At 36.9% G+C, this 27,955-nt stretch overlaps 1 protein-coding gene across 1 annotated transcript; it reads right to left on the reverse strand.

Annotated features, from left to right (window-relative positions):
• ASIC5 (acid sensing ion channel subunit family member 5) lies at window positions 1–27,955 on the reverse strand. The gene is made up of 10 exons (XM_003128998.5): window positions 27,755–27,955; window positions 25,229–25,535; window positions 16,066–16,303; window positions 15,101–15,226; window positions 12,601–12,750; window positions 10,958–11,105; window positions 9,959–10,015; window positions 9,339–9,507; window positions 2,096–2,187; window positions 1–191 (listed from the first exon to the last, which is right to left on the reverse strand). The coding sequence occupies exons 1-10, from the start codon at window positions 27,900–27,902 to the stop codon at window positions 1–3; spliced, it is 1,626 nt and encodes a 541-aa protein (XP_003129046.2). The 5' UTR covers window positions 27,903–27,955.

Consider the following 27,955-nt stretch of genomic DNA (forward strand, 5'->3'; position numbering starts at 1 on the left):
TCAGCATTCCTCAATGCCGTTTTTATTCTCCAGATGTTTCTGAGGTGAGGAACCCCCTTGGGTCATCTCAGGTATCTTCAGCAAGAACAAAATGCAAATCCAGTAGAAATTGGTGAATATATACTCAAAAATTTCTATAATTGTTATCACACTGGCCCCGCAAAATAGGCCCAGCTGACCGCCCACATCTGCTATAATAAAGCCAATAAAGAAAATAAATAAATCAATAAATCATTTTTTTCATAAAAAACAAATTAAATATTTCTAGGTTTTAAATATTTGAATTTAAGAAGTTAATAATAACTGATATTATATGAATATGTTAATGGTCTTGTATCAAGTTTAGTATAAATGATGCAAGAGCAACTGATAATATCTTAAAATAACAGTCACATAAGTGATCTCAAATAAAAAGCAAACATAAAATCTATTTCCAAAACTATACCTCAAAGACTTTGGAGGATATTAAATCTAGGCAAATTTGTAAAACATCCTAGACTATCACAATTTCAAAGTGCTGAATGCAGAAATTGAACATAAAGATGGCATTACTGGGTAAAGATGTTTCCTGGAATCAGATTTCCAAGCAGTTTGTAACTTCAACTGTGCAAACTATTTCTTTTTAAGCATTTTCAGTGTTTCGTTAAATGAAATATAGTAACACAGAATTGCCTTCCTTTCATAAGTTTTACAGATCTGTATCTTTGTTGGTGTTTTGCTGTGGTGATGTACATAACACAAATGTATCACTTTAAGTGTACAGTTCCATGGCATTCAGTACATACATACTGTTGTAAAATCATCACCGCTATCTATCTCCAGAACTTTTTGTCTTTCTCAGCTGAAACCTTGTGCCCATTAAAAAATAACTCCTCAAGGGAGTTCTTGTCGTGGCTCAGTGGTTAACGAATCCGACTAGGAACCATGAGGTTGCGGGCTCGATCCCTGGCCTTACTCAGTGGGTTAAGCATCCGGCATTGCCCTGAGCTGCAGTGTAGGTTGCAGACGCGGCTCGGATCCCACGTTGCTGTGGCTCTGGCGTAGGCCGGCGTCTGCGGCTCCGATTGGACCCCTAGCCTGGGAACCTCCATATGCCACGAAAGCGGCCCAAGAAATGGCAAAATAAATAAATAAATAAATAAATAACTCCTCAAGTTCCCACTGTGGCACAGTGGGTTAAGAATCTGACTGCAGTGGAGTAGGTTCAATCCTTGGCCCCAGAATGAGTGGGTTAAAGGATCCAGTGTTGCCACAGCTGTGGCATAGGTTGCAGCTGTGGCTCAGATTTAATCTCTGGTTCAGGAAATTCCATAAACATAAATAAATAATTAAATAAATTTTAAAATAACTCCTAATTGACCCCTTTTCCTAGCCCCTTTCAACCATCCTCCTCATTTTTCCCTATGGATTTTACTCCTCTAGCACCACCTTCATAAATAGATTATGTTATTCATCTTTTTCTCTTTGTCCTGGGGCATTCTTAGGATGACGCTAATTGTAACTCAAGGTGGTGGAGGCTAGTCTTCTCCAAGAACTTTGATGCATTTGTGTATGTCCTCCCTGCTCAGGGGATCAGCTTCTAGGGTTTGACTGCGGTCATTTTGCCTGACTCTGATACCCTCTTCTGCCTCCTTCATGAACTCCTTGAATAGACAGTGAGATCAAGGAAACCGGACATTAAGTTTGCTAAGAACTGAATGATAGAAGGCACGTGAACAGAGAGGGAACATAAGTGAAAAGCAAGTTTTGCTTGTTCAAGCTCTTTTCAATAGCCTGGGAAGAGTTCTGTGTGGAGGTCTGAGATGAAGGCATCTGAACCAGATGTGGGACTTCTGATAAATGAGTCATGCTGTGGGTGGGGGTGTCCTAGGGGAAGTAAGATGCTGAATGTGACTCTGAGATGATGAGCCCCAGCCTTTTCTCTGTGAGAGCCCCTGTGAATTTGCTGGAGTTGTGTCCAGTGATTGGAAAAGTATCAGATTAAAACGACAAATGACAGACACTATTATTTTCCTCCTTGATAAACTTAAGCATGAAAGGGGAAAAAAAAAATCCGATAATTTTTTACATTGAGGAATAACTAAATAACACTTACCAAGTAACTCAGATACACTCACTGCTTTTTGCTGCTGGGTTATCTTATAGTTTAAGTCACTATAGTTTATTTCAATGTTCACAAGATTCTCCCTGGGGATTAAAAACAGAGTTAATCTAGCTCAAGATTTTCAGCATTCCTTATAAGTCCTATTTAACAAAGGTAATATTTCTTTTTGGTTCAGATATTCCTTAGTGTTGAATTAGACACTCCATTGTATTCAGGGTTAATCACAATAGCTTCATCTGGAAGGCAATCCTGTCCTATTGGTGTTTAGAGAAAATAATTCATCTGACCTAATAATTTTCCTTATGCCTCATTCCTGGGAAACTGGAAAAAGACATTAAATGTAAATATCTACTGAGTATATCAGAGTATTAACAAACATTTCAGTGTGTGTCTTTTTTTTTTTTTTTTTTTTTTTTTTTTAGGGCCACACTCGTGGCATATGGAGGTTCCCAGGCTAGGGGTCCAGCTGTAGCTGTAGCCGCAGGCCTACGCCACAGCCACAGAAACATCAGATCCCAAGCCGCATCTGCCACCTACAGCTCACAGCAATGCCAGATCCTTAATCCACCAAGAGAGGCCAGGGATCAAACCTACAACCTCATGATTCCTAGTTGGATTCGTTTCCGCTGTGCCACAATAGGAACTCCCTGATTTTAATTCAAATCTTCATCATGTCCTTTGTAACTTATGAGATACTGGGAGAAACCATTTACTTTTCTTGAGTCTTGGTTGCCTCTCTTTATTTGGGTTTTAGAATTGTGGTAAGAAAAAATTTAAATACTCTGCGAAAAGAATTGGCACAGAACCTGGCATATATTGAGTGTTCAATAAATGGTAATCATTTACTTTATATTATTAATATATTACGGTAGAGTCTGTTTTTTTAGTGTCTTCTAGAAATCTTTAAATGTGACTAGAGTGGCTCAACACTATTTTTAAATAATTGTTTTTTAAAAATTAGTATAGTTGATTTACAATGTTGTGTCAATTTCTGCTGTACAGCAAAGTGACCCAGTCATATACTTATATATATATACATATATGCATATGTATGTATGTATGTGTGTGTGTGTGTGTGTGTGTGTATAAATACAAACTTTTTTTCTCATATTCCATCATGTTCCATCTCAAGAGATTGGAGACAGTTCCCTGTGCTATACAGTAGGACCTCATTGCTTATCCATTCTAAATGTAGTAGTTTGCATCTACTAACCCAAACTCCCAGCCCATCCCACCCTCTCTCCCTCCCCCTTGCAACCATGAGTCTGTTTTCCATGTCTGTGAGTCTGTTTCTGCTCTGTAGATAGGTTAAAATGATAACCCTTTATGTCTTATGTAACTTTACTGTCTCCAGACAGACTTCCATCTTGAATTCATTAATACGCCAAATTGCCACTTTGTATTTCTACTTGGATGTTCAATAGGCATTTCAAATTGAACATATTCTAAATCAACCTCTTGATATTTCCCCATTTATAGTACAATAACACTGCACAGCATCTACCTTTAAGATAGATCCAGAGTTCAACCTCTCAACCATTCACCACTACCATCTTTGCCCAAGCCTACATCATCTCTCACCTGGATTTTCCCAATTGCTTCCTGGTTTGTCCTTCTGCTTCTAACTCAAGGATTTTCCACCTCAGCAGATATACACACACTGTTCTTCATACAAGAACCAAAATAATAATTCTGCAACTTGAAAATCACCCTCCTGCTCAAACTGCCCCAGCAACTTCCCCAGTGTATGCCAAATAAAACCCCTCTGTAGCCTTATGAGATTTCTGTACACCACAGACCTCTTCATGGTGACCAGCCATTTCTTGGCCATTGCCTACTCTGCTTCCTGCAACACCATCTTCCCTGCTACTCTACCATCCGCACTTGAGGCATGCTGTTGGCCTTAGATATTCCTCCTCATCTGTTTTTTTCTCCTAAAATGTTCTCTCCCCATATAATATCAAGGCAAGCCCTTATACTTCCTTTAGGCTAGCAATTTTCTTTTCTTTCTTTTTTTTTTTTTTTTTTTTTTTTGTCTTTTCTAGGGCTGTACCCGTTGCATATGGAGGTTTCCAGGTTAGGTGTCCAATCGGAGCTACAGCTGCTGGCCTATGCCACAGCCACAGCAACACAGGATCTGAGCTATGTCTGCAACCTACACCGCAGCTCATGGCAATGCTGGATCCTTGATCCACTGAGCGAGGCCAGGGATCAAACCCATAACCTCATGGTTCCTAGTCAGATTCGTTAACCACTGTGCCATGAAGGGAACTCCCACAGGCTAGCAATTTTCAAAGTGTGGTCACAGACCCTTAAGGGCCCCTCATTATCTTTTTTAGAGGTTCATAAAGTCAAAAATATTTTCATAAAACATTAACATTATTTGACATTTTACCAAGATTATTTCAAAATGCCCCTTTTTATATGGAACATCATTTGCACCTGAAAGAATGGCTGCCAAACTATGGGTCTTAGACTATGAAATTCTGCAGACATTTTTACAATAATGAAAAAAGGAGCCCATTGTGTCAAAGAAAATAACTGGTAAGACTTGCAATCAATAATAAATTTCAAGCTTATCTTTTACACTAAAGCAATAATTTTGGAAAATCTGTGTCTACTATGATGATCTGGACCACTCAGTTTTTAAGGACTTTTATGATAGGATAAGTAATGATATTAAATTGAAACATATATTATATAATAACAAAGTGGATCAATATTTGGATAATGTGCATAACTCAGAGAATTTTTCCAATGTCCAATAAACGATGTTACAAAAGAGCCATTCAAAGTACAAGATCAATGGATACAAATGAATTTAAATATGGAAAAGGCACTACTCTGCTTTGACATATCAGTGCTGACAGATTTCAAATGCCACCCTTTCCTCTTCTTTGTCCCCAAAGTGTTAAGCTGGTAAGAAAGCCCATGGGCTTCCTCCTATGGCACCTGTGAGAGTTCCAACCACACAGATTCTGGTCCTGATCTGGGGTCTTTCATCCAAGTCCTACCTCATAACCACAAGAGCAGGCAAAGCCAGTTGCCTTCCCTTGTTCTCTCAAGCCAAGAGAGGTTCTGCCTGGGAGACTGTCCTACTCTTCCAGGAAGGTATCATTACATGAGCAGTAAATAATTTTTTCATAGCCTTTTAATGCCTATGTGCCATCATAATCTCAACAGTATAATTCACTAATTCTGAGTGAACAGTTGATCCCCATCCCCTTGGGACAACCACAAGACAAAGCCTGCATTAACATTATAGAAACTACACTTGTTGAGCTTTGACATAATATCAAAGGAATATATCACAATTATTTATAAAGCCCATTAAAATATGCCCCCTTTTCCAACTACATATCTCTTCTAAGAGATATTCAAGGTTTTCTTCATATTCTTCAACCAAATAACATAAACCAAAAGATTAAATGCAAAACTGAGAATCAGCTGCCTTCCATTAAGACAGACACTGAAGAAATCTATTACTATTTTATTTATTTTATGATTTTATTTTATTTGTATTTGTATTTTATTTTATTTTATGTGAATGTTCCCAGGCCAGGGACTGAATCTGTGCCACAGCAATGACCAGAAACACAGCCGTGATAATACCGGATCCTTAACCCACTAGGCCACCAAGGAATTCCTATAACATTTTGAAACAATAACACTCCTTTCCTAAATTTTTTGTTGTTGTTTTGGAAAACAGTTGTTTTTAAGTGTTTTTAATTATATTACCATACACTACATGCATTATTGCTGTTTTAGATAAATTAATAAATAAAAAATTCAAAACTTAAATTGCTAATATGGCAAATATTGATACTTAAAACTCGTAGAAAGAAATCCTCATTGGGCTTCTCAGTGATTTTTTTAAGAATGCAAAGGGACCTCGAAACTAAAAAGTCTGAGAACCACTAGTTTAGGTCTTTGCCTAACTGTCACCTTCCCAGGAAAATCTTACTTGGTCACAATCCTTGAAGCCATCTCAACTCCAGACTCCAGGACCTTCTTCTGCCTCTTTCCCTCCACATCACTCAACACCACCTGACATACTTGTACATATTTACTGTCCATCTTTACTCCAAAGGGAATGCATGTGGCAAGGTCGAGGTTTTGTCTTTTGTATAGGGAGGTATCTCTGGTTTTTAGAGCACCCTGGAATCCTGACACAAAATAGTTACTCATTCCATATTTGTCAAATGGACAAATAAAGGAACAAATCAAAGAGGAAACTACCAAATGAATAGATACATAGGAACCTGCCTGTTTTATAAGCTAAGGTGGAAACCAATCAACTGATGATTTTCAGATGCAAGAATCATTGTTTAAGAATTGAGTGTATTATATATGCACACTGTGGTATGTGGAGTGATTGTATCGCACCTACTGTATAGCACAGAGAACTCTACCCAATATTCTGTGATTATCTATATGGAAAAAGAATCTGAAAAAGATTGGATGTGTTTATATGTATAACTGAGTCACTTTGCTGTACAGAAGACAAAAAGAATAGAATCTATTAGTAATGTTTCCTGGCATTATGTACTATCATTAATATACCTAAGAAGCATGGCTATAAATTGCTCTCCTTTTTGTTTGCCATTTAGAAATCAATATTCCCAAATATAATTAATTCATTGTCATTAATAGGTATACTTAATTTCCATTGGTTTGCTCCTAGGTAACAGGAGAATGTATTGTGTTTAAGTAGATAATCAAGGGGTATTGTAACATTTGCAAATAATAAAACGGTTGCCAAAGTGAAAGAAATAATAAAGTTGTCTTGGAAGTCCAGAAATTTTCATAATGTTGCAATCTTTTTGTACTCTACTCTGCTCCTAATTTGCAAATAAACTGATAACATTGTTTAGTTTCCTGAGCACAAAACTCATAGCTATTTGCCAGCATTATCCGTTGTTATTGAGAGAAGATAAATTCATCTCCTACAAAAATATCATGAGATTTACTCAACTTCTCTCAGGCAGGTGACTTCCTTGGTAATCTTGGTCTCATTGAATCTGCACCTCATGGCTAAAGTGAAATGGCTCAGGATTTATACGCACATTTGATTTTATTTGTAAGAATATTTGTTTGTGTCAGTTATAAAATAAAATCTGGATTTTAAGGAGGGCAAGAAGATCAAATAAAAACAGTGCTTATTGTCTCTACAAAACACTAAAAAATGCTTCCAGGTGCTTGAGTGTGAGTGCTGCATTAAGGGAGATAAATTTGTTTGACATAAAGCAAACAAGTTCATACCATTTTTACTTGAAAAATTATTAAATTAAAAGGAAAACCTTTGTTTTGCTTATGAAATTGGCCTAAATTCAGCCACAGTTCACTTCCACATTGCCTGATTCAGTCAAGCTAGGTGTCTTATCATTTTCTTAATGGAATTCAGTAATTGCTATGTAAGGCTCTGGATTGGTCATAGAATGGATTTGGTTTGTGACCCAAGAAAAACATACAGGCTTCATGATTAAGTTAGGAATTGCTTTGTTTTAAATCTTATGGATGCTAAGATTTTATATCTGCTTTCCTGAGAAACTATATTGTTTTCTGACCTGCTAATCTTTGATTTCTGGGCCCTGTGTACAAACCAGTTGTATAATTACATGTGTGATTTCTACGACCGGGCTCTGTCTAGGATTTGGACACTGCTGAGTGCTGCTGCATTTGCTCAGCTACTTCCTTTAACCTTCCTGGTACTGGCCTCTGTGAGTCACAAGCATGCAAGGTCCTCTCATGTCATATATGTAATAAGGTTAATTGGAGACCTACTTATAATAATAAAAGTTTTAGAAAGAAAAAAAGCGTTCACTAGGATCATCTTGTATAACAATGTTTTGTTTTGTTTTGTTTTGTTTTCTGATTCACGGATATGCTTCCAAAATCATGCCTACAGCCTCTGCATGATAAATAGGAAACTCAGGAGATCTCTTGCAGCCAAAATGCACACAAACTGTTCTTTTCAGCAGCATTTAAGCCTAATAGGAATAATACTCTAAGTGCATCAGTTTTCTATATTAAAAGGAAATACAAAGACACATCTGTGCAGAAGTGCTAACAATGTAACTGCAAATTTTACAGCTTTCCATCTTTTTATCTGCTAAGTATTTGAAATGATACCCATCAACCTTGATGAAAACATTTTTCTTCCTGATTTGAAAGATCACTTTATTAATCTAGCATTTACAACAGAAGAGCATGACTTATTTGTTTGTTTGTTTCATTAAAACTAATACAGTTTAAAACTGGAATGAAAACATGCTTTCAAAGATAGATAGATACCTGGCTGCACAAAAAAAGCAAGTCAGCTTTTAATTAGTTAATATACTTTGCACTGAATGTACTATATTGTTACAAAAATAGAATAGAAAAAAGAGTGTTAAGAAAATAGTATGGAAAAAATATATGTGACTACATCACTGTGCTATACAGCAGAAATTGAGGGAACATTATAAATCATCTATAACAAAAAAATACAAAGAGACGTTATAATTAATCCCTGATTTATTAAAGAGAGGCCTTTATGAATTTGATTTGTTATTTCTATGAGGCAGCGTGGTGCAGCAGAAAGAGACCTAATATAACCCTCGGCTCATTAAAACTGTTACATCTCTGTGAAAGATATATGAAGACCAGTGTCATAGTTTTCAGGCATAAATTCCTTGAGTGCCACTGACTACTTTTATAAGTCACTTGAAATGCACTGACTTCAGTGCCCTCATCTGTAAAATGATAATTGTTTGTGCTCATCTAACTTAGACAGTTATTAGAAAACTTAGTAAGGAATTTTCGTGTTTTCACACATTGACTGATATTAGTCAGCATAATTCCTCAGTTTGTCCAAAAAGGGTAAGAGCCCAAGCCAACTATTCAGACAGGCCTCTTTTTCTTTTCATTCAATTCAATTAAATTAAGGGGTTGAAATGATCTTTTACAAGTTTAAATCCTAGGCTTTGTATGTGTGTGTGTGTTTGCTGTACATTTGCAACAAACACATTGTAAATTAACTATATTACAGTTTAAAATGGTGAAAAAAACTAGTCACATCTGCAAAATCCTCTTTGCCAAACAAAAAGAAAAAAAAATTGTAGGCTTTCACTGATAATTCATTAATATAAGCCACTGTTTTTTCTAATTGACCAGAATTTCATTTCATGAGTCTTTTAAAGTCAAGAAAATATTTATATCAGTTATAAATAATTTTAAAAATTTAAAAAATTACCTGACATATTCCTGGCTTTGATTCAACTTCTTGGAAAGATGTTTCAAAGCTTTCTGACTTGGAAAAGTAGAATAAGAAACAGTAGCAGGGTAATCTGTTTCTTCACAAGGAACAGGGCAGCTAGAATTGTGTGTTCCCATTGTGCATAATCCCTTAACTTCAATGTGGTCTGAAAATGAAAATTCGAACACGATTTTCAGAGAGGAGGACTATTTCACAGGGGAAGACAGAGGTTTTTGTGTTTTTTTTTTTTTTTTACTTTTATCATTTCCTTTCAATATTTGAAACATGGTTAAGGAGTTCAATCACTACTTTCTTAACAAATGGTATTTATAATTTTATTTATTTTTAGTATAAATACTGCAAAGGAGACAATATACAACATAGGGGTTGTTATCCTTGAATTGATGGAATCAGGGGACACAGATCTCTGTTAGAGATAAAAAACTTTTCCCAGAAAGTCTCTGTGCTTATTTCTATAAAAATGTCAGACATTTGAACAAAGGAAAGATGGAAGTTTTGTGTGAAAACATGTGTCACCTTAGGAGGAACTTTCAAATATCATTCCAAGCAGCTTTCATGTGAATACCGAAAACAAAGAAATAAATGAAGCCACTTACCAAGTATAGGAGACACACAGTTGTAAAACTTTTGTAGGTCACACTCTACCCCATTTCCTTAAAAACAATAAATGGAAATATTTATAAGTGGCATGATAAAAAAATATTTATTTATTTAGTCTTTTCTAGGGCCGCTCCCATGGCATAGGGAGGTTCCCAGGCTAGGGGGTCTAATCGGAGCTGTTGCTGCTGGCCTACGCCAGAGCCACAGCAACGTGGGATCTGAGCCACGTCTGAGACCTAGACCACAGCTCACGACAATGCCAGATCCTTAGCCCACTGAGCAAGGCCAGGAATCGAACCAGCAACCTCATGGTTGCTAGTCGGATTCTTTAACCACTGCGCCACGACAGGAACTCTTCTTTCTTATTTATATCTATCTACCCATCCATCCATTTATTCTTTTGCAAAAGTAATATGAACACATAATACCCAATGAAAACATACATTGAGAGGAAGAATAATAATGTTTTTGTTACTTCCATGTTTCTTTCCATTTGTCCATATCATTCTAAAATATTTTAAGTAGGAATGATTTGTTTATTATTTATTTGTTTGTTTGTTTGTTTGTTTTTTTGCTTTTCAGTGCTGCACCAGCGACATATGGAATTTCCCAGGCTAGGGCTTGAATTAGAGCTGAGCTGCCTGCCTACACCCGTAAGCACTGCAATACCAGATCCAAGCCGTGTCTGCTACCTACACCACAGCTCACAGCAACACCAAATCCTTAATCCACTGAGTGAAGGCAGAGATTGAACCTGCATCCTCATGGATACGAATTGGATTCATTTCCACTGTGCCATAACAGGAACTCCCAGGAATAATAATTTTAAGCTGTCAACTATGAGTTTATGGATTTACAATCTGTCACTTGTGATTTATCTGTCACATGGATGATTTTTCCAGAGTAGAGTTTCTTAGTTTTATGGTCTGTTTATTTCCATATTTCAGATTAAGTAAATCAAATTAAAGAGAGGTACATGGCGGTGCTAGATTTACCAGGAAGCAGAAAAGGTAGACACCCGCACTGCTTCTCTATGTGCCAAGCTCTGCATTCCTTCAAGCAGCCGGAGATGCTGTAGGTCCTGAAATTCTGAAGCTCCAGGTGAGGGTTACATTCTCCCCAAGGATGTTCCTGATGGACTGTCTTAGGACAAGATAAACACCTGGATCAGGGGATTTGTCTGAGTTAATTCTCCTATTTTTCTCACCAAGAAGAGAGAGGCTGATACGCATTTTCACTGTTCTCTCAGAAGTCTTTGTTTTGTTTTTTTTTTTAGTTAACTACATTTGCCTATTTTGCCTACTCTATTAACTTGAAAAAATCCCCGAAGGCAAGTCTAATGGTTTAACATTCATCCTAAATGCTCTGTACCTGTAGTGAACCAATAAAATAAAAATAAACCATCATCATAAATCAATAAAATCAGACAGAGTGCTCTAAAAATTAACTCATGCAAGGAAATAGAGTATCATTTATGGAAATGATATTCTAACATATTAATAAACCCACCCACAAAACAGCAACCAAAATCACACATGCACACAAAAATCCTTTAAAATAGACTCACGGACACAGAAAACAAACTTGTAGTTGCCAATGGAAAGGGGGGGCAGGAAGGACTGGGAGTTTGGGGTTAGCATATGCAAACTATTATATATAGGATAGATAAACAAAAGGGTCCTACTGTAGGGCACTGGGAACTACAATATGGTGTGATAAACCATAATGTAACAGAATATAAGAAATATGAATCAATTTGCTGTACACCAGAAACCAACACAACATTGTAAATTAACTATACTTCAATTAAAATAAAAGGTCCTTTATTGGGTACCTATTATGTGCCAGGTAATGTGGTAAGTGATTTTGTTATATTATTTCTCTTAAACTTTAGAGTAACTATGAAAGAAAGTATTACTCCTTGGCCCTCAGATAGCAGAGAAGTGATGGAAATTCAGGAAACAAATCTAGGAAACTACAGAGCAAGTGACTGGCAAATGGAAACCTGCTGGAAACAGCTGATTCCAAGAGTTCTGCCTGCTGATTTTCTCCTTTCCAGAAAGTCTCCTGGAGAAAATGCACAGTTCAGCCACTTGGCACCTCTGCATTCTTACTGCCACTTTCCAACTCGAATGAAATTTTAAGTTAACTTGAATTTGCTAGGCTTCCCTGTATTCACTTCCATGTCATATGTGAATTCACTGTTTTGACTAAATGTAAGCCTCCCAGTAAAGGAAAAGTATCTAAAATGAAAGTATGGACTTTCCAGTGGTAGTTGAAAGGTTTTTCTAATGAAAGGTTATTATTTCTGTGCTTATGTGTTCATGGTTCCCACTGAGTTCCCTTAGACTCTGTATTTTGCAATTATATTTACCTTTTTTCATTTTAAAAGTCTTATTGAAGTACAGCTGATTTACAATATTGCATTAATTTCTACTGTACAGCAAAGTGATAAAGTTATACACACATCTATTCTTTTTCTTATTCTTTTCTCATACAGTTTATCACGGAATATTGGGTAGAGTTCCCTGTGAGATACAGCAGGTCCTGTCAACAATCCAGTTCATATACAATTGTGTACATAAGCCAATCCCAAACTCCCAATCCATCCTATATTTACCTTTTTATATTTATTTACCTTCACCTGGCGGATGGTTACCCGTGCATGCGTTCCCACAGGTGAAGACAAACCTAAGCCATCAAACTGTGGCACCGTCATTGGTGAATGGATAACAAAGATGATCCCAGAATCGACAAAGCCAAGGGTTGGGTCATCAGTAAAGTCCTTCTGAAACAAAAATGTATTTCTCAAATTATAAGTTGATATCAATTCTGCTCAAGTTTAAGGCTGAGTTTTATCACCTTGCGATAGCCTTTGAGTTATTTAAAATCAAATATTTCATATCAGTATGCAACATCTTTGTTTCCATGAAAGCTGAAAATTAAATAACTAGAGTACGCTTTTCATGGTTGAGCCACAGATCAAGGCCTTAGTGGTTCTCCACCTTTTGCCTTAGGTGATGACCATAGTTCAGTACATTTCAAGACTGTCAATCACCAGATTTCCCCGGGTCATCTCTTCACCCTGTTTGCCTATTAGTTGCTTCCTCCTTGGCTGTTCTCTTTGCTTATTTGTTTTAGAAAATCATTTGGCTCTCTCCTTCTCTTCACAATGGAAATTTCTGGCCTGCCTTAAAATGCAAATCCATTTCCCCATAGAAGTGAAAACATTTATTACTTCTTTAACACTAGTTCCTTCTATAAATCTTAGGTCAGATGAAGAAATGCAAGACTAAACTTCTGGCGACTTTGTTGTTAGATGTAAGCTCAGGTTATAAGGAGAGAGAATGGACTTGGGGATGTGATGATTTTTCTTGTGAATGTCTCTACTGCACATGCAATTGCATCGCATAAATTTGCTTACTCTTCCATTTGAAACTCAGGACTTTATTATTCCTGGTCCTGCTATGACTCTAAGGAACATTTAACTGGCTAACCTGGAGAAATATTTCAGCTCCATTCACTTACAGAAGGTTGCATTGAATTTGCAGATGTTCATTGCCTCATAAAAACATTTGGGAAATTCTAGTTTATAGAATTCATTATTTAATATTTGAAAAGACCATTCAGCTAATAGTTAAATGACTTAAATATTGAGGAACTAGATATATGAGCCTGGGTACATGCATTGCACCATGTGATGCTGTGTTTGAACATAAAGAAAAGCATCTTGAATGGGCTCCAGAAAGAAATTATGAAGTGTGCCTTAAGATAAAGTCTTTGAAAGTAACCATTGGCCTAGTTCACTTGGATTAGAGGGAGGGCAGTTTGATGAGCTTCAGGCAGGCTAATTTTATTTCTCATCTTTGCCATTAACTGTATGATTTTGGATACTTAATTCAACAGCATTTCCGAATCTTCATTTGCAAAACAACAATAATGGAGCCAGGAGTTCCCGTTGTGGTTCAGCAGATTAAGAACTCAACACAGTGTCCGTGAGGGTGTGGGTCTGGTCCCTGGCCTCACTCAGTGGGTTAAGGATTTGGCATTGCCACAAGCTATGGTGTAAGTCAACAGATGCAGCTCAGATCTGGTTTTTTCATGGCTGTGGCATAGGCCTGAAGCTGCAGCCCTAATTCAATCCCTAGCTGGGGAACTTTCTTATGCCACAGGTGCAGCCATTAAAAAAAAAGATGAAACAAAGTGAAAAATACATAATGGAGCTGAATACCTCTAAGTGTGTTACACTAGAAATGATTGTGCAAGACAGGTGGAAATTAACCATGGGTGAGACCTATACCATGTACTCTTGAATATAACACCACCACAAGGTGGCTGGACATCTGCCTCCTAGGCCTTAACACTTAGAATTTCTTATACCAAATACAAATTTACAGAACCAGCCTTAGGCAAAGTTCATTTATACAGTATTTTTCTCATAGCAATTATTATTTCATCATCTTTTCAGACTATACATTCTATGATTTTTCAAATGAATAGTCATGGCTTCTTTCAAAAACCTACTGCCTATATACATGAAAATCTAAAAAGTATTTTTTAAATGCATAGGGTCACCTTAAATTAACAATATATATTGTGGTTTAGAAATATCTAGTTTCCTTGGGAGTTCCCGTCGGGGCTCAGTGGTTAACGAATCCGACTAGGAACCATGAGGTTGTGGGTTCGATCCCTGGCCCCGCCCAGTGGATTAAGGATCCAGCATTGCCGTGAGCTGTGGTGTAGGTTGCAGAAATGGCTCGGATCTGGCGTTGCTGTGGCTGTGGTGCAGGCCAGCAGCTACAGCACCAATTATACCCCTAGCCTGGGAACCTCCATATGCCCCGGGTGCGGCCCTAGAAAAGATAAATAAATAAATAAATAAAAAGAAATATCTAGTTTCCTTATTTTGTGGCAGGAATATTTCCAGAGTCATAAAAATGACAGTAAGTAGTATAGCTAAAAATATCCAGGTTATGCTCTTAAATTGTTCCTTTTAAATCTCTAAGTCAGCTGTTTCATCCTTGGGAGTCCTGTCTAAACTAATAAAAAACTTGTGGGGACAATTTTACAAGGCACAGCATCTGAAACCCCTCTGCATTCTTATTTGATCCCTGGCCAAGTTTAAGGAAATTCAATACCTGATGGACATTGAAGAGCAAACTTAAGCCTCTTCCAGAAACACTCACTTTTTCATTTGCTTGGATATTTTCATCATGATTAAAAGTAAAACAATTTCCGTATTCAGTGAAGATATGTGCAAAATCCTCCAATATGAAAATAAATCAAAGAAAACACAATCAGTTGGGTATTTTGGTAACTTTCAAGGTGTAAATTGTAACTTTCTTTTCTTAATCACAGCGCTGTAAGGTAGAACGCAGGAATAGCAAAAAGTATAGATAATTTGCCAATTTTTATTTGTATTCAATAAGTTTTCCATTTTTTTGTAATATGCATTCATCAATTTGTTTATGATTATCAAATTCTGACATTTTCATACACAATTGACTATTGAACAACAAGGGTGTGAATGGCACAGGTCTACTTTTGTCAATAAATACGCACTATATTCCTATACAATCCATAGGTGGCTGAATCCTTGGCTGGGATGTGGAACCACAGACAGGATTTTCCTTTTCAAAAGGACTATCCTGCAAGAAAGATCATCAAAAACTCTGTTCTCTCTCTTTTCTTATTTGAAAAGGATATTCCACACCCCTGATATAAAGATGAGCTAATGAAATCTAATTTTGAGCAAATTTAGGTTGATTCCCCCTAGGAGTAATCTTTATCTCAGTGTGAAAGGGTACAGTGAAGATTTTCTTGCCTTTTTTTTTTTTAAGGATGCACCAGTGTCATAAGGAAGTTTCCAGGCAAGGGGTTGAATCAGAGCTGCAGCTGCCAGCCTACACCACAGCAACAGCAACGCCAGATCCGAGCCTCATCTGTGAACTACACCATACCTCTTTAACCCACTGAGCAAGGCCAGGGATTGAAAATGCATCCTCATGGATACTAGTCAGGTTCATTGCCACTGAGTCACCACAGGAACTCCTGAAGTAGCTTTTTATATTGATGAAATTTGAAGAAATATCCAACCATTTACCTTTGGTCCACATGGCTTTCCAAAAAAGTTGCATTCTAACAAAGTGCTACTGTTGAGATAAAAACCATTTTTCTTGACAAATTCTGCAATGCTGAAGTTTTGGTGACTTGCAAGAAAATCAATAGCTTCTTTAGAGCCTGTGGAATTAGTTTGGATTCCCTGAAGATGAAGGACTTTGGATACAATATTCCATAAGAAAAAAATAATGCCAAATTTGGCTGCGGCTTCTGTTTGAAACCTATTAGTGGGAAGAAAGGCAATATTTAGAATAATATACACTTATTTTCTAAAAGACAATTATCTGAGACCTATCATCTTTTCCATTTTATCTCCTATATATTCCCCCATGCATAATACATTCAAGCAGAATTGAATTCCTAACAGGACTTTGTCACCTCCTATAATCTACTTTGTATTTCTATGGATAGTTTCACTTACCTAGAATAACTCCCAGACCTCGATATGGATACATTCAAATGGATCTCCAGGACCAGTATAAAGAAAGAGGTGGGGAGGTGTAATTGTTAAAAATATAGATGGTGGAAAACAGTATGGAGGGTCCTCAGAAAACCAAATATAGAACTACGATATGATCCAGCAAGCCCACTCCTGGGCGTGTATCCCAACAAAACTTTCATTCAAAAAGATACATGCACCCCTATGTTCATTGTAGCACTATTCACAATAGCCAAGACATGGAAAAAACTTAAATGTCCATCAATAGATGAATGGATTAAGTATATGTGGTACAGGACTTCCTATTGCAGCACAGCAGAAATGAATCCAACTATTATCCATGAGGATGCGGGTGTGATTCCTGGCCTCCCTCAGTGGGTTGGGGGTCTGGCATTGCCATGAGCTGTGGTGTAGGTCAAATATGGCTTGGACCCAGCATTTCTGTGACTGTGGTGTAGGCTGGCAGCTGTACCTCTGATTTAACCCCTAGCCTGGGAACTTCCATATGCTGTGGGTGCAGCCCTAAAAAGGAAAAAAAAATACCATGTTATATCACTTATATGTAGAATCTAAAATATGGTACATATTATCCTATCTACAAAACAGAAACAGACTGATGGACATAGGGGGAAGGGAGTGGGATGGACTGGGAGTTTGGGGTGGTAGATGCAAACTATTACCTTTAGAATGAATAAGCAATAAGGTCCTACTATATATGACAGAGAACTATATCCGGTCTCTTGGGATAGAACATGATGAAAGATAGTATGAGAAAAAGAATGTGTGTGTGTATCTCACTATGCTGTACCTCAGAAATTGACACAACACTGTAAATCAACTGCACTCTAATTTAAGAAAAGATAATATAGATTAAGATTTCCTGGGTTCACATTGGCCATGTTCTGTACTGAGCCCATATGGCTACACTGCAACTACATTTCCCAATCTTTCCCTTGGATCTAGGTACAATCTAAAGTTCATTGCAGGGTGGGAGATGTTGCTCATGTACATTGTGGTGGGTCTACTAACTCAACTTGTTTGTATGTTGCAGCATTCAGGGCTGCAGCTCCTCCAGCTCTGGTCCAATCTCCTCTCTCAGCTTCTTCAAATCCTGAGCCAAGGTGAGTACAATCTTGTCACGAGACATGTTTCTACAATATTTTCTTAGCCTCTTTGCTTCTATTTTCTATGCTGAAAACTCCATCTTGTCCTGCCTTCTTTACCCCATATTCCTACTTGAAAAACAGTTGCAGTGCTGGTAAATGACTTAAGCTTAAGAACAAAGACCTAAAGGCATAAGTTATTGATGTGGTTAGCTGAATGAGGACATCATGCGTTGGTCTAGGCACACCAGACCTGTGCATATAGGTACACCATTTGCACAGCATGATATGCCCTCTAAAGAATAAGAGGAAGATGAGCCTCATGGCCCCAAGGGGTTTATGAAGGGTTGTTAGCAGGATATGCATTAGCAAGGAGAACCAAGGTGCAAACCTAGGCATGCTGGGTTGCTGCAGATAGGCACAAGGTCTGCAGAAGCACAATGGTGATTCTCTAGAATGCTATGCATTGATAGCTGATGCCAAGCTTCCTCAAATGCTAATGATTGTTTCTAGGTCCATCCATGTTGCAAAAAATGCTGGTATTTCATTCTTTTTAATGGCTGAGTAATATTCCATTGTGTATATATGTACCACATCTTCTGGATCCACTCCTCTGTCGATGGACATTTAGGTCAACTATTATGCTAAGTGAAGTCAGCCATACAATGAGACACCAACATCAAATGCTTTCACTGACACGTGGAATCTGAAAAAAGGACAGACGGAACTTCTTTGCAGAACAGATGCTGACTCACAGACATTGAAAAACTTATGGTCTCCGGAGGAGACAGTTTGGGGGGTGGGGGAATGTGCTTGGGCTGTGGGATGGAGATCCTGTGAAATCAGATTGTTATGATCATTATACTATTACAGATGTGATAAATTCATTTGAGTAATAAAAAAAATGAAAAAAAAGAAAAAAAATAGAATGGATAAGCAATGAGGTCCTGCTGTATAGTACAGGGAACTATATACAATCATTTGTGATAAAACACTATAGAAAATAATATCTGAAAAAGAATATATATGTATATACATGTATGTATGTATGACTAGGTCACTTTGCTATATAGCAAAAACTGACGGAACACTGTAAATCAACTATACTTTAATTAAAACTTTTTTAAAAATTAAAAAAAAATTAAAAATAAGACCAAAAAAATGCTAATGATTGCTAAATGCTTAAAGGTCAGAATAAAAGCTTAATCCGCTACCGGCTATGTGACTTTTAAAATAATTTTTAAAAAACCTATATCCTGCACCTACAACCCCCTCCTCACTGGAATACTAAAGAACCCAATAAAAGCAGTGTGGTTTCTTGAGGCAGCGCTCTTGGTCCCTGAGACCTTGAGTCCCCTAGTTCCCGCCTTTAATTAAGATAAATGTCCCTTGTCTTGTTTTATGTTAACTTTTTCCTTAAGTTTCACAGCAACCATTCTTCAGCCCTTACCTGCTGAGCTGGTCTTGGCACAATCTAGAGAAGATGCCAATTTACCTTGCAGGTCACCTGCACCATCAAGGTCAGAGGTAGTGAAATACACATTTTCAGTTTGTTTATTTCCCTCACTTCAAATCTATCTTCATTTCTAATTGCTGATCCTACTGACTTCAGGTCCAGCACCAGAAACAGAGGCAACAGACCTGCAAAGATTGCTTACCCAGCCCCTAGGATTTAGTGGAGCTGAATCCCTGTAATAAATCCCTTACCATATGTCACTCACAGTAGTTCTGCTTTTCAGATCCAGCCCTGTCACAGCCACTCCCTTTATTCATCTCACTGTGACTCAGTTTTCTCACTTATAAAATTGTGAATGTTAATATATTGTATAAGTTAATATACTGATATCTTTTAATATTACCTGTTCAAACGGTTATTTGGATGATTAAATTACTTCTTAGACATTTAGAAGAGTGCTTGGAATACAGTGAGAGTAAGGTAAATATTTGTTAAATAAATGTTTGGGTAATTGGGAATTTTAGGGAGGCATTATCCCACCACTGAAATAATCCTTTCTTCCCCTGGAAATTTTTTTTTTTTTTTGGCCTTTTTTTTAAATTAGTTTTTGCTTAGTGAGAGATGAACTCTTCTGGTAAAGTCTATTTCTCCCCTCCACCTGCCCCCACTGTGGATTCCCCGATGTCACTATTAAAGGGCACAGACTCAGGCAGTCACACCTCTTGATACCTTTTGGTACCATTTGATGACAATTGCTTTGGCAGTTTTATCTGACTATCTCTTTCTCTTATTTCCCTATTAACCCATCTGCCACTGTTGCTATCACACCCTGTGGTTAGATTCCATGAATTGCTGGATCAATTTTTTTTTTTTAACAGACTTCATTTTTTTAAAAGAAGTTTTAGATTCACAGCAACTCAAGCAGAAGATTCAGAGCTTTCCCATGTACCTCTGCTCCTACGCATGCATGAACTTCCCCATTATCAACATGTCCCATTCAGAGTAGGACATTTGTTATAATTGATGAACCTCCATCAGTACATCATTATCATCCAAAGACCAGAGTTTATACCAGGATTCCCTCTTGTGTACATTCTATGCATTTAGTAAATATATGCTGTCATATATCTACCATTATAACATCAGAGTATTTTTACTGCCCTAAAAATACTCTGTGCTCTGTCTATTCATCCCTCCCTCTCCTTTTATCCATGGAAACCACTGATCTTTTTACTTTCTCTATAGTTTTGCCTTTTCCAGAATGTCACATAGTTGGAATTATACAGTATGCATCCTTTTCTGATTAGCTTTTTTTAAAAAATGTAATAATATGCATTTAAATTTCCTCCATGTCTTGTCATGGCTTTTTTTTTTTAACTGGTAAATAACATTTCATTGTCTGAAATATATGATATTGCTTATATGCAGAATCTAATAAAAGTGATACAAAGAACTTATTTGCAAAACAGAGACTCAAAGATTTCAAAACTGAACTTATGGTTACCAAAGGAGAAACATTGGGAAGGATAAATTAGGAGATTGGAATTAATGTATATGCATTACTATGTATAAAATAGACAAGTAAGAAGGACCTACTGTATAGGACAGGGAAATCTACTCAATATTCTTTTGTGACCTATATGGGAAAAGAATCTGAAAAAGATTGGATATTTGTATAACTGATTTACTTTGTTGTATATCTGAAACTAACACAGTATTATAAGTCAACTAAACTCCAACAAAATTTATGTAGCACTTATCTTTTTATGAGCTACTGCTATTTGTATATTTTCTTTGGTGAGGTGTCTGTTAAGGTGTATGGACCAATTTTAAATCTAGTTTTTTTTATTATTGTTTAAATTTTAATAGTTCTTTGTATATTTTGGATAGGGTTTTTCATCAGATATGTCTTTTGCAAATATTTCTCTCATTCCAGGCTTGTCTTTTCATCCTCTTATGCTCTATTATTTTTAACAATATCCTGGGGCAAAAAATTGCTCCATATTCTGGCCTAATTAAATTTGAAACTTTTCCCAGGAGATTTTGAGGCCAGTCTTTGAAAGTTCTTCCTACTCCAGAAAGACTCTTCTTATATGTCTACTTCTTAAATTCTTATTGGAGTAATAGCTGGCTGATGGCTTAGCTCATTCATATGGACTTCCTCTTAATTGTTTACCACCAAATCTGTGGTGTTTTTGAGAGCATCTTTAGGCTTTAACTTTACTATTGTCTGTTACAAGCCAGGTTGAACTTCACCACACTCTGTTTGAAGCAGAGTTCATCTGGGGAGAGATTCAGAATTCATTTTTATTATAGCCTACCTTTCCCAAAAGGCAAAATATTTACATGGATGTTTCTGGGCAGGGAAGAGATTCCTTGACCTCTGACTTTGTCTCACTCCATGTGAAGCCTCCATCCTTGAGCAGGCTGGGATTAAGGTGATTATCTCAACCTACCACACTTTTGATAGAGCTTCCACCCCATAACTTGGCGGGGGGGGGGGTCCCATAAGGAAGGGAACCCCCAGCCTCTTAAGTATTCTCATCTGGAATTTAGCCTCTGCGAACATGGAGCTAGATTGGATATGGAAGGCTTTCAGCCTACATTTCCCAGGGCACACTGTAGTCCTTGACTAGAAGAAAGGAGATGAAAGAATTTTATCTTCTTGGTCAAACCCACCTGGAGTGGACTTCCTGCCATGCTGAGACAGGAAAGGGGAAGGAGGGAGCAATTTATAGCTCAAGTTCTGTAGACTGTCATAGTTCTTGTTGAGACTTAGTGGATTTTCCTGAAGAAGTATTTATTCATTTGCTGTATTTCTTGAGGATAATTTCTAGCTACTTCAAATGGTTGTTTTGTATGTATACATTTGATACACTTTATTATATTCCAATCATTGTAGTAGATATGATTTTATTTCTGCTAATTTAGAAAACCCCATAGAATAGGGGAAAATATTTGCAAATGAAGTGACTGACAAGGGGTTAATCTCCAAACATCTCCTTCAGTTCAACATTAAAAAACAAACAAAAAAACCCAATCAAAAAATGGGCAGAAAATCTAAATAGACATTTCTCCAAAGGAAACACACAGATGGCCAAAAAAACATATGAAAAGATGTTCAGTGTCACTCATTATTAGAGAAATGCAAATCAAAACCAGTATGCGGTAATATCTTACACCAGCCAGAATGGCCATCAACAAAATGTCTACAAACAATAAATGCTGGAGAGGCTGTGGAGAAAAGGGAACCATCTTACACTGTCGGTGGGACTGTAAATTGGTGCAACCACTATGGAAAACAGTATGGAGATTCCTCAAAAAACTAAAAATAGAACTACCATATGATCCAGCAATCCCACTCCTAGACATCTATCTGGAGAAAAAAATGACTTGAAAAGATATAGATACCCCAGTGTTCACTGCAGTGCTATATACAGTAGCCAAGAAATGGACGTAACCTAAATATCCATTGATAGAGGAGTGGATAAAGAAGATATGGTACTTATATACAATGGGATACTACTCAGTCATAAAAAAGAATGAAATAATGCCATTTGCAGCAACATGAATGGACCTAGAGATTATCATATAAGGTGAAGTAAGTCAAACAGAGAAATACAAATATCATATGATATCACTTATATGTGGAATCTAAAATAAAGGATACAAATGAACTTATTTGCAGAATAGAAATAGACACATAGACTTTGAAAAATGTATGGTTACCAAGGAGGACCAGTGGGGTGGGATGGATGGGAGTTGAGATTGGCATATGCACACTGAGGTATATGGAACGATTGTCCAAGGGGATCTGCTGTGTAGCACAGAGAAGTCTACTCAATATTTTGTTATAATCTATGTGAGAAAAGAATCTGAAAAAGAATGGATGTGTGTACATTTACAACTGAATCACTTTGTCGTACAAGAGAAATTATCACAACCTTGTAAATCAAATATATTTCAACAAAACTTTTAAAAATGAAAAAAAAGTTACCTTATGTGATAGGAATACTTAACCTGAAATCTTCCCTCCTAACAAATGAAAGTGTGCAATGAAGGATTGTTGACATAGGTACAAGGCTGTACAGCAGATCTCTAAAACTCATCTGAATTAACTGAAATTTTATGCCTGTTAACTTGTACCTCCCTATTTTCACCTCCCTTTCTCCAGCCCCTAGCAACCACATTCCACTCTTCAATTCTACGAATTTGACTATTTCAGATACCTCACATAAGTGGAATAATGCAGTATTTGCCTTTCGGTGACTGGTTTATTTAAATTAGTATGACATCCTGAAGATTTATCCACTTATCTCATATTGCAGAATGTCCTTCTTCTTTTACTGTAGTGATATTCCATTGTATGCATATACCACATTTTCTCTGTCCATTTGTCATCGATGTGCTTTTTAGGTTGTTTCTAGATCATAGGCAATGAATATGGGAGTGTTAATATCTCTTTGAGAGCATGATTTAAATTATTTTGGATAAAACCTTAGAAGTGAGATTGCTAGATCACATGCTAAATCAATTTTTAATTTCTTGAGGAAACTCCATACTATTTTTCATAGCAGATGCACCATTTTGCATCCCCACCAACAGCGTGCATGAGTTCTAAATTATTCACATACTCATCAACATTTGTTGTCTTTTGTTTTTGGTAATGGCCACTTGACAGATGTGAGGTGATAGTGTTGATTTCCATTTCTATGGTGCTTAGTGATACTGAGCATTTTTTTTCACATTTCTCTTGTCTGTGTGTATGCCTTCTTTGGAACAGTGTTTGTTCAAGTCCCCAGTTTGTTCTAAATTGGGTTCTTAGGGTTTTTTTGGTTTTGTTTTGTTTTGTTTTTCCATTGAGTTGTAGGAATTCCTTCTATATTTTGGTGATTAACTTTTAAATGGTTGATTTTTAAAAATAAAATGTATCGGTTATGGTTGTTTCTCTGGGCAAACTATCTGAGAGGGCCTTTACACTACCAATTTCAAAAAGATATATGAATTTATTTTAATACAGGATATCATCAACCAATCAACCAATGTTTACTTTTGTTAGAACACATACCCTTTAAAATAGCATGGGGCAATAGTATTGAAAAGTTTTGGGAGTGCATTTGATTTACTTCTACTCTTCGGGGATCTTGATACATATGTAACAATCATGTATGCTATAATATCTACTATACATTGAACACCTGTCTAAAGAGCACCTCAAGAATGAGACAAAATGGTATATATATATCTTATGTAACAGCAAACATGTGGATAGATTATATTGTTTTGTACACAGGCAAACTGAAGCTCAGAAAGATTAAATGACTTGCCCATGGTCAAATAGCTGATCAGTGGCAGATCTGAAGTAAACCACCTCCCTGCCCCCAGAGGTGAAAATCCTACCTGTGGTTGTTCAGGCTTGACCACAGCCAATTACAAGGCATTCCATGGAAGACTTGGGGGAAAGCTGCCTTCCCCACAGAAGGACGTGCAAAGCCAGAGAACTGCAGTTTTCTGGAGGGAATTGTGGTCAAGGACTCAACAATAGCAGAGTGGTAAACCTACTGTTTGCAAAAGTCACATGCTAATGGATTTGGCCAAATTTGCATTGTAATAAATATCTCATCCTGAATACATTGGAGCATTTCACATCTCCATACTTGTGCACAGTGGTTCCCTGTATCTTTAAGTTTTTCCTCCTCTCACCCTACAAAATACCTGGCCACTCTTTGACACTTAGCCTCCATGACACCAGACAGACCAGCCTCTGCCCTCTATGCTCTCAGAGCCCCTGCACACACCTTTATGTGGATCTACAACTACCAGGCATACTGCATTGTAATTGCTGATGCTTATCTCCTTTTTGCTACTTAAAAAACTTTTTAAATGCAAGGATAAAGACTTCTACATTTATTTAAATACAGGGTTTGGTGCTTAGCCTAGCTTGTAATTGTGGAAGGAAAGATGGAAAAAAAGAAGGAAAATAAAGAAGAAATCAAGAAGCTTCTTTGCCCCTCAAATTTGTATTATATTTAAGAACGTCAGTGGTTTTGTGTATACTACATAGCACAATATAAACTATTTCGGTCATCCAAGAATGGTTATACTCACAAAGTTATAGACTTATTATCATTAAAATAGTCACTTTTACCTGTTTAAATTACAAAACGTCACAGCCGGGAACGCTATCTTTTCCACATACTGAACCTCTACAGATGTTGTGGTGGGCCAAGTGAAGTAGTTGACCAGACGGCTGTAAATCTGCCAGACCACCAGCCCCACTGAGCCCAGGACCACCAGCAACCAGAACACCTTGCGAGTTCTGCTCCGGTTCCAGACAATGTTATGGACTCCATGAAAGGAAGTGGAGATGGCAAAGTCATGGTCAAATTTCTTTCGGTCAGTGGGCGATGGTAGAGTTTTCTTTGAAAGGTACAGCTTTATCTTTTCCAAGAGTCCTTAGGTTTAATAACATAAACAGACAAACAAACAAAAAAGTTACAAGTCAGGAAAACTTAATGCTATATGTGAAAAATAGAACCCACATAAGTTTAAACAGTCTACCTTTTTCATATATTTCAAAATTCTTTTTTTTTGTATTTTTTAATAAAAGTATAGTTGATTCATAATGTTGTAAATCAACAGAAAGTGACCCAGTCATGTATATATATACATATACTTTATTTTCCTCGTATCATCCCCCATCATGGTCTGTCCCAAGAGACTGGATGGAGTTCTCTGTGCTGTACAGTAGGACCTCACTGTTTATCCATTCTAAATGTAATAGTTTGCATCTACTAAGCCCACACTCCCTGTCTATGGTCCATCTCACTCCCTCCCCACCCTCCACTTTGGCAAGCACAAGTCTGTTCCGCATGTCTGTGAGTCTGTTCAAAATTCATTTTGAGTTGCATGGTTTAATTAGGAGTCCAAAAGTACAAGTGTTGACTACATAGGACTAAGAAGAATATGCTAACGCTATTTAGGGGAAATTTCTTGTTAATGCAAACCCATTAGTGCCACCATATTAATATGTTGTTACATTCAATTTCAAAACCCACCTGCCCTGAATGGGTTACTTACAACAACTGATAACTGTTGCAAGCAACAAACATTAGCTTCTGGTCCAGACCTTGTTCTTGGAACCTGTGCTACCCTAGCCAAGTTTCTTGACTTTCTTTTTTTTTTTTTCTTTTCTTTTGTTCTTTTTAGGGTACCTGTGGCATAAGGAGGTTCCCAGGCTAGGGGTCGAATCAGAGCTGCAGCTGCTGGCCTAAGCCACAGCCACAGCAACGTGAGATCCAAGCCGTGACAAGTCACAGCCATGCTGGATCCCTGACCCACTGAGTCAGGCCAGAAATTGAACCCACATCCTCATGGATACTAGTTGGTTTCATTTCTGCTGTGCCACAATGAGAACTCCTAAGAGATGGGTTCTTAATGGTCTCACAAATGCTTGTGATTAGGTGAATTAATTTTCATTATCCTTTGCTTCAATTCAGCAAGTATTCTTTCTGTCAACTAATCAGCATTAATTGACTTCCAAGAGGTTTCATTAAATCATGGCTTAATATGTCATGAGTCTAACCAATTAGCTAAACTAAAGTCATGGGATTTATAATGATGCATAAAAGACATGTATGAACATTTTCTAAGGGACTGAAAAGCTTTAGACACAATTACAGAGTGTATTATAATTATCTTATAGAGACTGTACAATAAGCAGGAAATTGTGTATCAATCTGACTAGCTTAACTTTGGACTGAGATTTTATAAGAGCTCCACATACTTTTTAAACAATTATTTAATTAGGCTCTCTATATACATATAAAGAAACTGCACAATCCCAGAGCAAAATCAGAAATGTATGAAAATCTATTGCTATTATTATTCATGAGCAAAACAAATTTAATAATGCTCTTTTAATATTATTTAGTCATTAGCTCTAAACACATGTGAAGAATTGACTCTGACAGAAGAACAACTTTATCTCAGGAAACCCTGCTCGCAGGGGATAGGCGAGCTAGTAAACACAAAACATTGCTAGTTGCAAACATTTCCCTGAAAAATACAAGTTTCAAGTTGATCTGCCAAAAATTAGCTCATTTCATACTCCTTGACAATAGCTTTGGCTTTCTTGGAGTGTTTGCCATCATTCACCAAGAGATTCAAAAGAGTTCTTAAAAAATATAGTTTTAGATGAATGGTGAAGAAACAAGGTGACGAATTACTGTGAAAATTAGAATTGACTTAATAAAGAGCCTACCAGCCTACAAAGAAGGAACCTGCTTGTTTTCCTGATGGAAGTAGATACTATGTAATTTTTGCAAGTGGCTCTTGCACTGAAAACTGATCTTTTGAAAAGCAGTTTGAGAAACAAGTTCTGATATATTTCCAAATAAAAATTGCATGCACAAAATAAATTGAAAACCAAAAAAACTGAAATAAAATAAAACCAAAAGACAGATTCCAGCATATAGTAATATTTTAAAACTACATATATTTGATTCACTCACACAAATTACTCTTTTCCTCAATAATAAAAACTGTATTACTTATATCTAAGTAATATTGGAAATCAAGTTTCCACCATGAAAAATAGAAATCCCCCTTTGCTGACTTCTAGCTTTTGGCGATGAGAATTGTAACTGTCCTGAGGATTTTATTCCTTACCCACCTTTCTCAGAATAGGCTTTTGGTTTCTCAATCTGATCCATTCCCAATTTCAGTGAGCAGAAGTCCTTGGGGTATAACCAATTTTCATCAATAACCATATTCATTTTGTGGCCTTTATATAAAATACAGCAGTTGAGGTTGTAAAACATGGGGGGTGCAATTTAAATATTTGTGTTGCTATGTTTTGCCTCATAAAGCACAT

The sequence above is a fragment of the Sus scrofa genome, chromosome 8 (assembly GCF_054392235.1).
Source record: "Sus scrofa isolate SSC_HxYL_T2T_F1_AM1 chromosome 8, Sscrofa_HxYL_maternal_Yorkshire_Landrace_v2.0, whole genome shotgun sequence".
In the NCBI taxonomy this organism is placed as follows: domain Eukaryota; kingdom Metazoa; phylum Chordata; class Mammalia; order Artiodactyla; family Suidae; genus Sus; species Sus scrofa.

Coding starts and splice junctions, on each gene's coding strand:
- ASIC5 (XM_003128998.5), bottom strand. CDS start 27,902: ATGTTTTACAACCTCAACTGCTGTATTTTATATAAAGGCCACAAAATG. Junction 25,536..27,754: donor AAAAGCCTATTCTGAGAAAG/GTGGGTAAGGAA, acceptor ATTAAACCTAAG/GACTCTTGGAAAAGATAAAG. Junction 192..2,095: donor GAGTGTATCTGAGTTACTTG/GTAAGTGTTATT, acceptor GCTTTATTATAG/CAGATGTGGGCGGTCAGCTG.